The sequence below is a fragment of the Mauremys reevesii genome, linkage group 4, assembly GCF_016161935.1.
Source record: "Mauremys reevesii isolate NIE-2019 linkage group 4, ASM1616193v1, whole genome shotgun sequence".
NCBI lineage: Eukaryota > Metazoa > Chordata > Testudines > Geoemydidae > Mauremys > Mauremys reevesii.
In genome coordinates this window covers 42,142,346-42,159,631 of record NC_052626.1, presented here as the reverse complement: position 1 = coordinate 42,159,631, position 17,286 = coordinate 42,142,346, and the positions used below count along the sequence as shown (strand labels likewise).

Sequence of the window (17,286 nt, the reverse complement as noted above, 5' to 3'; positions counted from 1 at the left end):
TTTATTTCCTTTCATTTAGCAGGATCCTGCAGAGCTGGGCAACTGCCAGTCCGTCTGTCAAGAAGGGAACTATTTTGGGAATTTTTATGATGGAACAATATTTTTTTGGTAAACAAACGGAAAGCTGTTAAACAGGGACCTTCACCTCTCAGCTCTCGGTTCACCTCCCTCACTGCTGAGATGCCACAGTGACTGCACTGTCCAACTCGAAGAGCTCCCTTCGCAGTTCTGGCAGGGGCAAAACAAATAGCAGGTTTTTTTTCCCTTCCTTTCATTAACTGCTCAACAAAAAATGTGGGGAAGAAAAAGAGGTGCTTTGGTTCATGTGATGGAAGCATTTACTTGAGGATGTTAACGCCTCAGGTGCTTGAGGGCACACTGGGTATATATCCAAAGATCAGGGGCTCTGTGGACTTGCCCACACTGTGCATCAGTGAGCACATCTGACCCCTTAATTGAAAGCACTAGAGTTGATGCAGTTTGGGACATATTACAGCTGCTTTGTGTATCAGTCTTGGAATTAGTAGAGTTCTGCTTCTCTGCTACACTGTTTCCACTACATCCCTGCCCATTTATCTATTTCGCCCTCCTGTCTGACATGTTCTCTGAGCCTTTAACAGACTCGGAGAACTAGTAGGTAAGGTCAGAAAATCTAAGGGGAAAAGGAGTTGAGAGCTGGCAGTTTCTCAAAGAGACAGTATTAAAGGCACAACTGCAAACTATCTGATGCAAAGGAAAGATGAAAAGAATATTAAAGATGGCTGCGCCAGGAGCTCTTTAATGATGTGAAAATCAAAAAGGAATCCTACAAAAAGTGAAAACGTGCATGAATTGCTTAGGAATTCAAAAGAAGGACACAAGCACGTAGAAACAATCAGAAAGACTAAGGGATGAAATAAGTTACATCTAGCAAGAACTAATAACTGAGGACATCAAGACAGCTGAGGTGTTTAATGCCTATTTTGCTTCAATCTTTCACGATAAAGGTTAATGGTGTTGACTAGGTACTTAACACAATTAATATCAACAAGGGGGAAGTAACACAAGCCAAAATAGGGAAAGAACAGGTTAAAGAATATCTAGATAAATTAGAAGTATTCAAGTTGGCAGGGCTTTATGAAATTCATCCTATGGTACTTAAGGAACTAGCTGAAGAAATCTCAGAACTGTTAGAATCTTTGAGAACTCATGGAGGATGGGGGAGGTCCTAGATGACTGGAGGAAGGTAAACATAGTGCGTCTTTAAAAAGGGGAACAAAGAGGACCCAGGGAATTATAGACCTGTGAGCCTCACTTTGATACCTGGAAAGATACAGGAACAAATTATTAAACAATCAATGTGTAAGCACCTGGAGGTTAATAGGGATATAAGGACTAGCCAGCATGAATTTTAAAAGACAAATCATGCCAAACCAACCCAATTTCCTTCTTTGACAGGGTCACTGCCTAGTGGATATGGGAGAAGCAGTAGATGTGATATACCTTGATTATAGTAAGGCTTTTGGTACAGTCCCACGTGACAGTCTCATAATCAAATTAGGGGACTGTGGTCTAGATTAATTTACTATAAGGTGGGTGCACAACTAGTTGAAAGACTGTACTCAAAGACTAGTTTTCAATGGTTTGTCAAACTGGGAGGAGGTATCTAGTGGGGGTCCCACAGGGATCAGTCCTGAGTCCAGTACTATTCAGTATTTTCATTAATAACTTGGATGATGGAGTGGAGAGTGTGCTTAAAAAATTTGCAGATGACACCAAGTTGGGAGGGGTTGCAAGCCCTTTGGAGGACAGAATTAAAATTCCAAACGACTCTGACAACTTGGAGAATTGGTCCAAAATCAAAAGATGAAATTCAGTAAATGTAAGTGCAAAGTACTTCACTTAAAAAGGAAAAATCAAATCCACAACTACAAAATGGGGAATAACTGGCTAGCTGGTAGTATTGCGGAAAAGGATCTGGGAGCTATGGTGTATCACAAATTGAATATGGGTCAACAATGTGATACAGTTTCAAAAAAGGCTAATATCATTCTGGAGTGTCATGTAAGACATGGGAGGTAATTGTCCAACTCTACTCGGCACTAGTGAGGCCTCAGCTGCAGTACTGTGTCCAGTTCTGGGTCCCACACTTTAAGAAAGATGTGGACAAATTGGAGGAGTCCAGAGGAGGGCAACAGAAATGATAAAAGGTTTTAGAAAACCTGACCTATGAGGAAAGGTTAAAAAAACTTGACATGTTTAGTCTTGAGAAAAGAAGACTGATGGGGGAGCTGATAACAGTCTGCAAATATGTTAAGGGGTGCCATAAAGAGGACAGTGATCAGTTGTTCTCCATTTCCACAGAATGTAGGACAAGAAGTAATGGTCTTAATCTGCAGCAAGGGAGATTTAGGTTAGGCGTTAGGAAAAACTTTCTAATTACAAGGGTAGTTATACTCTGGAATAGGCTTCCAGGGGAGATTGTGGAATCCCATCACTGGAGGTTTTAAAGAACAGGTTGGACCAACACCTGTCAGTGATGGTCTAGGTTTCCTTGGTCCTGCCTCAGCGCAGAGGGCTGGACTTGGGTGACATCTGGAGGTCCCTTCCAGCCCTACATTTCTATGATTCAATGATATTATGTAGATTGTGAACTGTCTGTGGCAGGGACTGTCATCTTTGTTACTTGTCTGTACAGCATTTATCACAATAAGCCCCTGATCCTTGTTTGGGCTTATTAGTCACTATTGTAATACAAATAAAAATGAGACAGCTGACTTGCCACCTGAAAGAAAGCCTTGCACCTTTGAAGTGTCCATTAGTAGGAAATTTTGGTGTAGTCAGGAGCTGGCAGGGTCAGGACAGGCAGCATGTGCGGGCAATTGAGGAGTTAGAGGGTGCATTGAGGAAGATATAGGATTGGGTGTTTGCCTAAAAGACTGAAGCTAGCAATGAGAAGGGCAGAGTCTTGCAGCATTTCATGGTGGTGGGACCATAAAATAATTTGTCTTTGAAGGAACCTTTAGTGCAGGGGTCGGCAACCTTTCAGAAGTGCTGTGCCGAGTCTTCATTTATTCACTCTGATTTAAGGTTTCGCGTGCCAGTAATACATTTTAACATTTTTAGAAGGTCTATTTCTATAAGTCTATAATATATAACTAAACTATTGTTGTATGTAAAGTAAATAAGGTTTTAAAAATGTTTAAGAAGCTTCATTTAAAGTTAAATTAAAATGCAGAGCCCCCCAAACCGGTGGCCAGGACCCGGGCACTGTGAGTGCCACTGAAAATCAGCTCGCGTGCTGCCTTCGGCATATGTGCCATAGTTGCCTACCCCTGCTTTAGTGGGTCAAGTAGTCCATCTCCCTGTACTGAGCTAGGTTTGATTTAGTGGAGCATCCAGTCTCACTTTGGATACGTGTGCACTGGAATCTTTTTAACTGGAATTGGTTGCCAATTACATTGAATGAGCCAACACATTTGTACATGCTAGTCTGGATACTCCACAAACATCTGTTCCGGGGCACAAATGTTTGAACTGTCCAGACTAGCTTGTACAGACGTGTTGGCTAACTCAGTTTAACTGAAAGTCAGTTAACTAGAGTTAATACTCTCTAGTGTAGACAGCCCTTTCAATTCTCTCCAGTGATGGTGATTCTCTTCCTTACCTACCATCTTGTTTCATTGTCAAACTGTTCTGATAGTGGTAAAGTCTTCCCTATCGTTTAACTTATGCTTGCTTTTCTGCAGGGTCACCCCCTGCTCTCCTCACTGACTAGCAAGAATTGCTAGTGTGAACACACATTATGGGATCTTTCACCTGTCCCATCCTGCTTCTGCCTTGGGAATCTCTCCCTGACCTCATTAACTATTCTTGCATTGAAACTTTTGTTACTAAAGGCTCTTTTTAATGAAGCATGAAGCAAAATAGCCTTCTCCCCTCCCTGGGCAGTAGCAGCCCCTCACTTTCCTTTGTCATCCTGTGGCTTCTCCTGTTTCTTTTGTTCCCTTCTGCAGCAAGTCAGCAGGATGGTTGGAGCCTTTGCCTGTTAGTTTGCACCATCCTCCTGTACACAGCATCTGACATGTCTCCTTTGCCTGTTTTTAAATTTGATCCCCATTTCACTTTCAGGTGTTTAAAAATCTCCTGGGGCCGCTTCTTTATCCCTTTGTTACTTCTACTTACCCTTTGCATTGGGATGGTTTTCTGCCCTGCTGTGGTATTCTGCTCTTTGGCATGGAGGCAGGGGCGGCTCCAGGCACCAGCCCAGCAAGCAGGTGCTTGGGGCGGCCAAGGGGAAGGGGCGGCAAGTCGGGCTCTTGGCGGCAGGTCCCTCAGTCCCTCTCCGAGTGAAGGACCCGCCACCGAAGTGCCGCCGAAGAAGAAAGCAGCGCGGTAGAGCTGCCACCGATCGTGATCATGGCTTTTTCTTTTTTTTGCTGCTTGGGGCGGCAAAAACCCTGGAGCCGGCCCTGCCTGAAGGGTAGTATCTAGGCACCTCACATATATTAATGTAGTGAGGGAAGATGAAGAGGAAGGATGGCCCAATGGTTTAAGACACTAAAGTAGGATGTGGGAGACCTGGGTGCAAGTCCCAGCTCTGCCACAGATTTCCTGTGTGATGCTGGGCAAGTCACTTAGCCTTCCTGTGCCTGAGGAGTAATTATGCGGCTAATAGTACTACCCTACTTCACTGGTGGGTTGGGAGGATAAACACATTAAAGACTGTGAGGTGCTCAGCTGCTATAATAACAGGGGCCATATAAGACAGACCTATGCTCACACTGCTCCTGGGAGGTCCGATTACCCTATTTTACACTTAGGGAACTTAGACACAGAGACTTGCCCAAGGTCACGCAGCAAATCTTGTGATCCTAGATCTTCTTGTTCCCAGTGCTACGCCCTTAAACAGATACCTGGGACGTAACAGTCCATGTGACTCCCATTTCCTGTGATTGCAACACTTACCAACTGTTTAGGAACCTCTCTTCTGTCTCCTCTTCCTGCTTTGGGGTCTATAGCATCCACTCTCCCCTGCTGCCGACTTCCCTCTCTTCTTTTCTCCCTTGGGTTTAACCCAGAGATATTCACCATGCATATCTCTCATGCCCATCTGCCCCTCTGAGCATGTGTTATATCCCTGATAACTAACCCAGCTCCATTCCCCTTTATCTCCTGCTCCTGACCTGCTCATGCCCTTCTGTAGTTTATTATCTCACTAGGTCTCTGTGATGCACCCAAATCAGTGTTGTTCATGCATGAAACCCTCAGTTCCTCCTGTCAACTCCTATTCATGCCATAAAGATGGCTACAGTTTTGTTTTACTTTATGTGCTTCTGCAATTTTGTTCTTTCTCCTTTGTCCACCTCCATATCCCCCACTTCAATCTGGAATTTGACCCTTATGTGGCAGTTTGGAGCCTTGTATTCCAGATGTGCAACCACATTAAAAAAAACACACCAAAACCTGGGGTGGGAGCTGGAGTCCCACAGCTGTACCAAAAAGGACATGGCTAAGACGCTAAATGGTTGTAGAGGACATGAACACCCCCGCTCCACCCCCTGCAGTGGTTGTGCCTATGCTGTGTCAATCCTCCCATTAATAATGACTTCCCTGATACTCGGCTCATATCTTTCTGGTTTCTGTCCTTTAACTGTGTCACAGCTCTGTCTTCCTAGTTTAAAGCCCTCCTAACCTGGTACCTACACAATTGGTTCTAATCTGCACAGGCCTTTCTCCCCCACGCAGCCCCAAATGAATGTTAAGGCTCTGTGAACCCAAACCCACTGTCTCATACTTCCTGAAGGATCTTTCTTTAGTAAGTCACCTTCAAACTGCAACGCCTCTGAATAAATCACCAACAAAGGAAGGCTAAGACCAGGAAAATAGATGGTGCCTTGGTAAGAAGTGTCTGAGTTGAGTTTTCTGGCTGGTTGCAAGGATTTGCTATGCTGTGTTAGGTTTCTAGTAAGGCCAAGTCTTGCTGATCTTTATGTGCAAAATGTTTGTTTACTGGATAATGGCCTCATCTGGTTCTTATCCCCCACTTATCTCATGTGGGACGGATCTGTGTGGATAAAACCTCAGCTCCCTGGCTGGTCTCTTCTATCCTTTCACCTAGGTGCTGAGTGCTTCACGTGGCTTACACACATATAATGAATTATGTGGGGTAAGTTACATTTGCCTTTGTCCTTTTAAAAATTCAGTCAAAGCATTAGTTATCCCTGAATCTCAAGTGGAGTCTCTGGTAAGTCTGGGTGGAGGGGCAGTGAATGGCTGGTGATTGTTGTTATCTTTGATATTCAAGATGATTAAATAGGGAGGTTTAAAAACAGAAACATGCTCATTTTCTAGCTCAAGCCCAAGCCCTAGTGGCTCTAGTGCTGGCATTGTGAACCCATCCGGCTGAGCCTTCTCAGCATCACAGGTCCTCAGATTCCATAAAGTTCCCACAGTTGGAAGTGAGCTGGCCCTTTTGTTGCTGATGCATGAGGCAGAGTGGAATCCAGGATGGGTTTTCTGCAGCTAGAAGGGCTCCACAGGATAGAAAAGCCTTGCTGGGTCGGAACTGAGGGGGATGTAGGGAGCACGTGTAGGTGGTAGCAAGGGCCCATTTTTACAGTGTCCCTTTCCTCATCTTAAACCCCCTGTTGCTATGGCTGGCGTACCTGACCCCTTCACCTTGAGCCTGTATAAATACACCCATTAGGCTGGAATAGAGTCTGGTACCTACTGCTGCCTCCCTTCCCCCTGTTACGATGGCTACCCACACAACTGGGAATGATATCACTGTGGTCAGCAGCACATCCAATGGCTGTAGTGTCCTCAGGAAGCAGCTTTCAAGGGGGCTCTCCTGTGGAGGGAGGCATGAGGGAAAGCCCTAGGATGTTGGCATAGGAAACCAGTTCCCTCCACCAGGAGTCTTTGGGATCCTCTTTGTTGTTACTGTAGCTGATTGTGGGCTTGACTTTCTCCTTCTCAGCCTCCAGCCCACTGCACCTCCTTGTCCTGTGTTTGACATTGTAATCTGTTTTGGAAATAATGGGTGTTATATCCCAAGTGTAGCCTATGACTTCACTGCAGGATAAGGCAAGAGAAGCAGGTGGTTCTATCCATCTATTATATTGCATTTCCCTTATCCTACTATCTCATTGGAGAACAGGGATCCACGATTCAGCACCAGTATCTCTGGACGGTATCTTTCTAACGATTTAAGATACATGTCTGTTGGGTTAGGCTATGGCTGATGTTACTACTTTGGTAGCTTATACATTGAAATCGATCAAAACTAGAAGAATCACAGGTTACCAAATTACATGGCCCCACGCCCTCTCCCCCACGCCAGCACCATTTCTTGTTGTCCTCATTGGTGTATTTGAGTGCTGAGGGGATGGGGAGGCTTTACTCCTCAATCCCTGTTGCCTGTGTCTCCTCCGCCCTGTCTCTTCAAAAACCCTCAGGCTTCTGCTGGGTTATTTTATTGTTTCACATGTTGAACCTGTGACAACATGTTTCTCCTGATCCATGCAGCCACCATGTGGTCCCTGGCCTACAAATCTCCTAGACTGGAACCCTGCTAGTTGGGGCCAGTTTGGCTGCAGTCATGCCATGTACAGCCTAGGCTGTCAGGGAACCAGATGGAATCTGCCGCTTCCTGCAGATGATCTTTCCCTAGAATTTGTGTTCAGAAGAACTGGTGGTGGAGAGGGCTTGGTAAGCACACAGGGACTAGTAGGCTCTTGGGTGAATAAAGAGCTGTAGGGGCTTGGTAGAACAAAGGATAGAGGGGGACCAGAAGTGGCTTGGGGGAATTGGACCTTCCAAATTTAAAGATGGATCTGATTTGCCTACAGATTTCAGTTTTTGGTTCCTACAGGTTGTTCTGCTCTATGCTAGTCTGTTCTGTTCTGTTTAGGTTTGTAGACTGTACCCATCTGGGACATCTGAATGCCTTAACTATCCAGAAAACTACAGTTAAAAATAAGTTTTGAAATTTGCTTTTCTTGGGGGATTGCCACATTGTAGCTCATTTAGGCTGAGCTCCCTGCATACAGCAGGGACCCCTTACCTCACATCCCTCCATTCCCCCCCCAAGCTCCCTGTGGGCTACCCTCCTATCCCCTGCCAGGGTTTCTGTGTGCCTTCTATTCTCCCCTTGTCCCATAGTAGGTTCCCCCAACCACGCTCCCCTCAGGGCTCCCCCCACGGTAGGGACTCTGTCTTGACCCCAATTCTCACCTTTTCCCCCATGCTAGAGGCTGTATGTGCCTCCCTTTTTCCCCTCCCCCCACACCAGGGTCCCACATTCTCCCCCCATGTCAGGGGCTGTGTGCACATCCACCCCCTACTAGTATTCCCTCTGAGTGATAAGTCATTCAGGGTGTCAACATGCTAACGTATTGGGAGGATGAGCAGCGATGAGATGGCATTGGTTATGCTGGAAGGCATTAATGGGTGCCATCCATCAGTCTATAGACAATGGCTGTGGTTTTGCTTGAGAGCTGGCAGAGGCTTCATGTGGCTGTTTCCCACTTTTTGGTTTCCCCATTTCCCCCCAAATCAACAGGGTTCTACCAACTGATGATTAGAACATTCCCTGAAATTTTGGAATTGATTGTATGAAGCATTCAAAAGTTTTTGCATTACATGCAGCCAGACAAACCAAGAAATGCCATTGAATAGAGCGTGAGAGGCCTTCACAAGCATAGCCAATAAACTAGACAATTCTCCTTTATGATTAAAACCCAGAAATGGAAAAGTGGATTAAAAGCAGGTTCCCTTTAGTTCATCTATGGGAATAGTTTGTTGCGAGTTCATAGAAAAATGGTAAAATTGGATTATGGAAAGGGGTAAAACTCCTTTAATTTGGGATTGAGGTGAAAGGACGGAGCTGGGCGAGTGGAGGTTGGATTGAGGTGCATGGGTGGATCCGTAGTTGGGGACAGAGGTGGGCTTGAAGTGCCTGAGCTGAGCTGTGGCAGGGAGGATGCACTGTGCTGCTCACACTATTGCCTAGTTCAGGGATTCTCAACCTTTGTCTTTCTGAGGCTCCCCCAACATGATATAAAAAAATTCCACATTCCACCTGTGCCACAACAACTGTTTTTCTGCATATCCAGTAGATTAAAAGCCAGGGCTGGCGTTAGGGGGTAGCCAGCAGGGCAATTGCCCTGGGGCCCCATGCCACAGGGGGCCCTGCAAAGCTGAGTTGTTCAGCTTCGGCATCAGTCCCAGGCGGTGGGGCTCGGGCTTCGGCTTTTTACTCTGGGCCCAAGTGAGTCTAACGCTAGCCCTGTTCTCTGGTTTATTTTGGCGGATCCCCGAATCCTGCTCATGCGCCCCCGCCAGGGGCCTTAGGACCCATGGTTGAGAACTGCTGTTTACATCTAAAAGTTGGGTTGACCTACCTACATTGTTCAAGACTGTGAAAAATGTCATGCCTTGTGCGATGTCGTTAGGTTGATCTAACTGCCATTGTAGATGCAGCCTAGGTCAACTGAGGAAATTCTTGGAGAGGTGGATTAACTACCCCAATAGAAACGCCCCTTCTGCTGATGTAAGAACCATCTACACTACAGCAGCACGGCTGCAGTCACAGTGCTGTAACTGTGCCACTGTACTGCAGACACACCCTATATCTAGCTCTGGTGTTGTACTCCCTCATTTTCAAGCATACTGAAGTTACCCTTTTTGTAATGAGTAACTTACTAAGTTGTCTCCTGCTGCCCCCTTAACCTGTGGTTTTACATTAACAGGGACCTACATACTGGCACTCCAGGAACCCCCATGCTGAGCACGAGGAGGGATTCCTTACACCAGGCACTATGGAGTTAAGTGGTCAGGCTGGAGAGTTTGCATACAAAACCTGTACTAACCACCCCCTTTGTGTGAATGGGAAGTGCAGGCTCCAGCTTCTTCCGATTTCTCACCTGTCCAGACTGGTTCAGAGAGAAAATGTCTACTTAGAGTTGAAAAGAAAACCACACCTATTTACAGCGGGATTCCCCAGTGCCCATCCCTGGAGTATTAACCCTTCACCCTCAGGCAGGGAGATTCCTTTGTGTGCTCCCCTGGGCCATTGACCCTTCCTTGCCCTGTGTATTTCCCTGAGATCTCAGCTTTTTCTCACCATCTATACAGAGATCCCCTCTCTTTACATCATCATGTATTAGGGTAACCAAAGGGAAAATGGGACATGGTGCCGGGCTGGCCCTCTCCTTCCCCCGCCCCCACAGGGCTGGCCCGTGCCACTCACCAGAGCCCCCCTCCTCGCATGGGGGGCAGGCAGGGCTTGGGCGAGCAGGGATGCACATACTAGATAGGGTGAACATATTTCCCACAGGCTGGGGCTCACTCGAGTCCTCTCTGCCCCCTACCTGAGCCCTGCCTCCCCCCTGCACAGGGCTGGTATCACCACTTACACCCTCCTCCCCCCGTACCTCATTTTTTTTGACAAAATTGGGCATTTGTTCCATTTGCTCTTGCAAACTGATCAAGCTGGCAAGAGCAAACTGGACAAATGCCCACTTTTGCCAAAAAGGTCAGGATGGCTGGGACAGGGCTTAAAAAAGCGACTGTCCCTGCCAAAATGGGATGTATGGTCACTCTATCATGTATAAAAGTTTTGGGTCCTGTTAGGCTTACTGGTTGGAAAAGTCTTTTTCTAGGGGAGCAGAACTCTCACTGATATGTTTAGGTGGGAGCCTCCATCACTTCGCTGTGTTTTGTCTCTGACCCTAGCAGGTTTCCCCAAGATATTAACTCATTTCCCCCCTTGAAACATCCCTGCTTCCTTCCTGGCCTGCCTCCCTTTTTGATTTCTCTCTTTCCCCTGACTTCTGAGTTTTCTCGGAATGAATCCCAAGCTCTGGCCTCCCTCAGGCTGGAGCGTTGTGTTGTTGTTTTTTCCTTTGGTCGCTATGGGCAGGGATTTCAAAGACTGAGCCAGGGAGGAGGGGGAGTAAAGGGGAGGGGCAAAGAGTAAAAAAAAGTGAGAAAACTAAGTGTTGGGGCAAGTGTGTGACAGTGAGGTGGTGGGGGTGGGAAGAGCTTTATGGGGGAAGAGGTTCTGAACAAGAAATGAAAACTTTTTTTTCTTACCCTTTCATTAATATCATTCTACTAAAGAGCACAAAGGAAGGCAAAACCCCCAGTCTGAATAAATGCAAGTGCAAGAGGTTATTCAAACCAAAGAGGTATCATTCAGACAATGAAAATCTAACCCTAGCAAAGCTACTAGAAGAATAAACTACAGCGGGTAAAACATAGGAGGGGATGCAGGAAGCCTGAGAGGGAATTTTAAGAGCAACCAGACACAAATAACAAGACATTCTTTAGAGAGACAAGGTGGTGAGGTAATATCTTTTATTGGACCAGCTTGTGTTGGTGAGAGAGAAGAGGTTACACCAAGAAGAGCTCTGTGTAAGATCAAAAGCTTGTCTCTCTCACCAACAGAAGCTGGTCCGATAAAAGATATTACCTCACCCACCTTCTATCTTGAATATGCTGGGACCAACCCAGCTCCAACAACACTGCATACAAGACATTCTTTAAAAATAGTGGAAGCAGGAACCCTGCAAGAGATTTAGTGGATCTGCTGGATTACCAGGGGCAAAGGGGAACAATTAAGGAGAATAAGGACAGTCCAGAGATGCTAAATGCTTTTGTCAGCAGAGGATGTTGGGGAGATACCTGCCCCAGAATTACTCTTTTCAGGTAACAGAGATGAAGCACTGTCGGATAGTGAGGTGTCACAAAAGGAGGCGCTGAATGAACTGATTTATTATAGGACCAGAAATCCCCAGGACCAGACGATATTCATGCTAGCATACTGCAAGAGATGAAGAAAGAAGTATTTGAGCTACTAATGAAAATACACAATCTCATTAAAATCAGTTACTATACTAGTGGAAGGCAGGTAGCAAATGTTATACTTCTTTGGGGGGGAAAAAGTGCTAGGGGTGATCCAAGGAATGCCAGTGAGTCTTAGTTCAGTCTCAGGTAGATTGATTGAAAGTATAATTAAACCCAGGATTATAAAACATCTACATGACCATACTGTCATAGAAACATAGGGCTCAAAGGGACCTTGAGAGGTCATCTAGTCCAGCCTCTTGTTCTGAGGCAGAAGCAAGTATACTTTGACCATCCCTGACAGATGTAAAAGAAAATTTCACCTTTCTAATCGATTAGAATTATTTGAGTGTGTCAGTAGAATAGTGAATGAAAAGAGATGGAAACAAAATTGATTTGGAGTTTCAAAAAGCCTTGGACAGAGTCCATCACAAGTGTCTATTAAGGAAACTAAGGAGCCATGAGGTGAGCAGTAAAGTACTGTCATCGATTAAATACTGGCTAAGAGACAGAAAACATAGGTCCCAAGCATTTGGAGCAATTTGTGTATGTGTTTGTGCATATGAGGGTCCAAGCAAAGTTAGTTTATGCTTCCTCAGTCCAGCCACTCTGTGCTGGATCACTGCCTCAATGCAAGGTGGAGCAGCCCAGGATGTGTTCTATGTGCAGAACCAGCCAAAAAGCAAACAAAATGTTAGGATGCATAAGTAGTAGGATGGAAAATAATACAGAAAATATAATGCCACTGTATAAATCAGTGGTATGCCCTCACCTGGAGCACTGTGCTTAGTTCAGGTCACCCCTATCTGAAAAAAATAGGAGATACAGACACAATGAAAATTATTAAAAGTATGAATGTAGTGGTGTTGTAGCCATGTCACTCCAAGTATATTAGAGAGACAAGGTGGGTGAGGACCCATTATTGGACCAATTTCTGTTGGTGTGAGAGAGCTCTGTGTTCCATAACTGGCTATCCATTATAAGGTTTCTTGCACCTTCCTCTAAAGCATCTCATTCTGTGCGCTCTCAGACAGGTTACCAGACTAGGTGAACTAGTGGTCTGATCTATTATCTCATTATTTCTAGGTTCATAAATAAGTGGCCTGGGCTTCAGTCACTCCCTCTGTTGTGTGTAAGTCATTGAGAGCTGTGGGTATTCAGTACCTTGCAAAATCAATGTGAAAATTTTGCTCATGTTTGAAAATTTTGACCTAAATGGCTTGACCAAGGTCACACAGCAAGTCAGTGGCAGAGGAGGGAATAGACTTTGAAAGTCCTGAATCCCATTCCTGTGCCTTAGCTCATGGAATAGGCTTGATGTTAAGAGGCTAGGATACTGAATAAAAAATTGGCTTAAGTGAGAAGCAAAGGGAAGTGACAAACATTTCTGTTGGAAAAGGGTAACTACTGGCAACCCCCAGAGGTCAGTTTTAGTGACAGTGTTGCTCATAATAAACATAAGTTGTTTGGATGAGGATTTTGGAAATAAGATCTCCAGGTTTTCAAATGCTGGAGGCAGAGCAAATGAGGAGGAGCATTTGAACTGGATTCCAGAGGATTTGGGTGGTTTAGTGATTGGGCAACAGATGGCAAATACCGTTTAATGTAGAAAGATATTAGATAATTAGTCTGGAAGCTAGGAGCCAATCTGGGGAATCTGAGCTAAATGGAGCAATCACACTGCCTGCTGATCCCAAGTGGGCAGAGAGAAAATCATTAACCTCATCAGCTCTGTGCAGAGCAGCAATGAAAAGCCACATATAGGATGTGTGTGCATGCATGTCTGTCTAGGCATTTCTACGTACATATCACTGTGCTACCCAGCTGTAATTAAGAGGGGTGACATTGCAGTGCACAAGACTCTTGTTGTACTAGTAATAATTAACTACTCAGAATTGTGCTAGATGTTGCAAATAGATCTATGTCTAGTCTACTCTCAATTTTTGCCAAATGTTTTCCACTGGTGCCCCACCAGTTCATCTCCACCAGTTCATCTCCCTAGGGTATGCAAAGTGCTGGCATAGGCAGCATTTTAAGTACTGTGGGCTGTAGATCTGCTCTGAGCAGGATTAGATGAGATGGTGCTTAAAATGCCAGTGGCCATTAGGAGCACTGTCTACATTGTTGTCCTACCATTTGTGGAGTTGGAACAGCAGTAGCAATGCAGAGAATTTTTTGGCAAAAAAGGCTAGTGTAAACACCCGTGATAGAAGAGCACTGCCCCTGCTCCAGGGAGCTTACAATCTAAATGGGAGATGTGTAGCAAGTAAAGGTGACAGTCAAAAGGAACAGGGTGAGAAAGGACAAAGTTTACAGCAATTCAGTCATACTATCACTTGTTGTTGGCACATGCACAGCTTAGGGTTCTGTAAATGTACATTTAAGGAAGATGAACAAATGTGAAAATAATTGATTCCCTTATTGAAGGCCTTGCAGACAAGGTGAACTAACTCCCACTTAACTGCTTTTCCTTTCCACAAAACTGGGATCAAATTGTCTTCAGTTAAAACTGCTTTGCTGATTGTAGTTTCTCTCTATTTATAGAGCTTTCCATATGTACTTCATATTTTTTCCCTCCTGTGTCTATTGTATTGCTTCATTTTCATACCCACTTCCTTTATCCTGCCATATACTCTGCATTGTACAAAAATACATGATCTTATGTGGACACAAATAATAAATGTACGGTGTTGAGGTATCATCTGTTTATTATATTTTGTGTTTGGTTGTTCCCAACCTCCTGTGCAGCTATCACACACTTTAGCAAATGTTCAGTTTTCTTTGTCCTTATGTTTCCTTTGCAATCACATAGAAAAATATGGTTGTGTGCATAGGAAGATGTTACACCTTTTTTAGGCTCTCTGATTTAGAGACTGGTAGACTAAAGGACTGAGATGAGGTTGAAGGTAAGAGTGGCATGGCTGGAGACCTCCCAGGGTTACAAAAGTCAAATTATATAGTCAAACTAAAATATCCCCAAACAAATACTGCTTCTGCTCCTCTTGAGTTAATCTGACCATTCCCCCCAGTTTCTTCACAGGGTTCCCTCACTGCATTCTCTGCACACAGACCCCAGAAACTGCTCCTAGCCATCTCCTTGTTTTCTTGAAGCCCCGTCCCAGGATATCCTCTGACAAGAATCTGCTTTATTTCCTCTCTACAGGACAGACCTAACCAGACCTAACTTCATCATAGTTCACCCCTCTAGTGAGTGTCCTCAGCCTACATATAAGGTCCAGGTGGCTAATGGATTTATCATTCCATCCCCTCTGTCCAGAAGACAAACCATTCAATTACCCACAGGTGTGGAGCTTGTCTCTAATTGGGTTTCCCTCCCACATCTTTTCTAATAGGTGATGCGGGGGGGAACCCTATCACAGAGTCAGATTCTCCCATCAGTTTCAATAGGATGATTTGCAGAGGCTGGAAGAATGGAGCCCATAATGAATACAAGAGTTCCTGAGGATTGAATTGTGGCAAACGTCCTAGCCACTGTCATCTCTCATGGAGCTCTAGATGAAGAAGAGGAGGATGGGAATGAAGATGCTTGTGAAGAACAGTTTTAGACTTTCTCTTTTGTTTCCCTTCTATGGATGATGAAAAGAAGAAGTGAATGATAAGGAATCAAAAGGAAAAGAAGAATGAGGATGATGGTATCTATCTAATTAGCATTTATTACTGTAGTATCTGGTCTCTGGACATGGATTATTAGTTACAGTGAGCTCTGTCCATATGGGACTACTAATTCTCCATCCTACTCTTTGAGTTAGCCATTAGGTTCTTGAGCAGATATCAAGGTTTTATTGTGCTCTGAGTATCTGGCAAATTTGGTGAAGAGGTGAATTTAGCAGCACACTATGAGTAGGGTAAGGGTTGGACTCCTGTCAGTCTTCTTTGGGAAGGAGTCTAGAGACTTGTACCTGCTGTTCAGAAGGTTCTGCCTCTGGTTCCCTCCCCAGACTCAGTGAGTTATAGTGTGCCAAAGGATTGCAGCGGCTATGATAGATTTAAGGAGTGTTGATTCCTGAGATAGCATGGGCCTTTCTCAGCAGTTCTGAAAATGTGATCCATGGACCACATGCTGGAAGTCTAAGGAGAATCTGCATAGTGCTGGCTCCTTATTACAGTTTCCTGCTGTTAAAACACATTAAAGGGAACTAAAAATACTTAATGTGACTTCTCCAAGGGAGCAATTGCTGTAGTTGTCCCAAGGCTGTTTTGTGATCAAGGACAGGAAATCATCTGTGTGATTGTGAATGAGAAGGGATGTGGGCTGGATGATAGTTAATGTGGGAGTGTGTGCATGAGACAATCTTTCACTTGAGACATTGTACCCATTATGAAAAATTCTGAGAACCCTAATGTGTCTCAATAAAAGATCAGTACCAGAAAGTGGATGTGAATGCTCATCGAGTCTAGTTTGTGGAGCACTGGTGTAATATGATCTCTGCAGTTTGTCCTGCTTAGAGGATGGGTATGATGTATTACCTGCACCTTCCTGATGATCTCATAAGAACTGCCATACTGGGTCAGACCAAAGGTCCATCCAGCCCAATATCCTGTCTACCGACAGTGGCCAATGCCAGGTCCCCAGAGGGAGTGAACCTAACAGATAATGATCAAGTGATCTCTCTCCTGCCATCCATCTCCACCCTCTGACAGAGGCTAGGGACACCATTCCTTACCCATCCTGGCTAATAGCCATTAATGGACTTAACCTCCATGAATTTATCTAGTTCTCTTTTAAACCCTGTTATAGTCCTAGCCTTCACAACCGCCTCAGGCAAGGACTTCCACAGGTTGACTGTGCGCTGTTTGAAGAACTACTTCCTTTTATTTATTTTAAACCTACTGCCCATTAATTTAATTTGGTGGGCACTAGTTCTTATATTATGGGAACAAGTAAATAACTTTTCCTTTTTCACTTTCTCCACACCACTCATGATTTTATATACCTCTATCGTATCCTCCCTTAGTCTCCTCTTTTCCAAGCTGAAAAGTCCTAGCCTCTTTAATCTCTCCTCATACGGGACCCATTCCAAACCCCTAATCATTTTAGTTGCCCTTCTCCGAACCTTTTCTAATGCCAGTATATCTTTTTTGAGATGAGGAGACCACATCTGTACACAGTATTCAAGATGTGGGCGTACCATGGATTTATATAAGGGCAATAAGCTATTCTCCATCTTATTCTCTATCCCTTTTTTAACAATTCCTAACATCCTGTTTGCTTTTTTGACTGTCGCTGCACACTGCCTGGATGGACGTCTTCAGAGAACTATCCATGATGACTCCAAGATCTGTTTCCTGATTAGTTGTAGCTAAATATCTCAGGGGGAGGGAGAATTACATACTGCAGGCTGAAGGGATGAACTCATTAACCACTGGAGCCAGGAGGTCCTCATCAGAGGAAAAAGGTGTAGACTATTCTTACCACTCTAAGCTGGAAAATGG

At 44.7% G+C, this 17,286-nt stretch overlaps 1 protein-coding gene across 1 annotated transcript in view; it reads left to right on the top strand.

The window, feature by feature from the left end:
- JDP2 (Jun dimerization protein 2) overlaps positions 1-17,286 on the top strand; it is a 49,164-nt gene that overhangs the window by 6,881 nt on the left and 24,997 nt on the right. The window contains exon 2 of the mRNA XM_039538733.1: positions 14,996-15,485. Coding sequence (XP_039394667.1) covers positions 15,446-15,485 — 40 coding nt within the window. The 5' untranslated portion in view covers positions 14,996-15,445. The remainder of the gene's footprint in view (positions 1-14,995; positions 15,486-17,286) is intronic.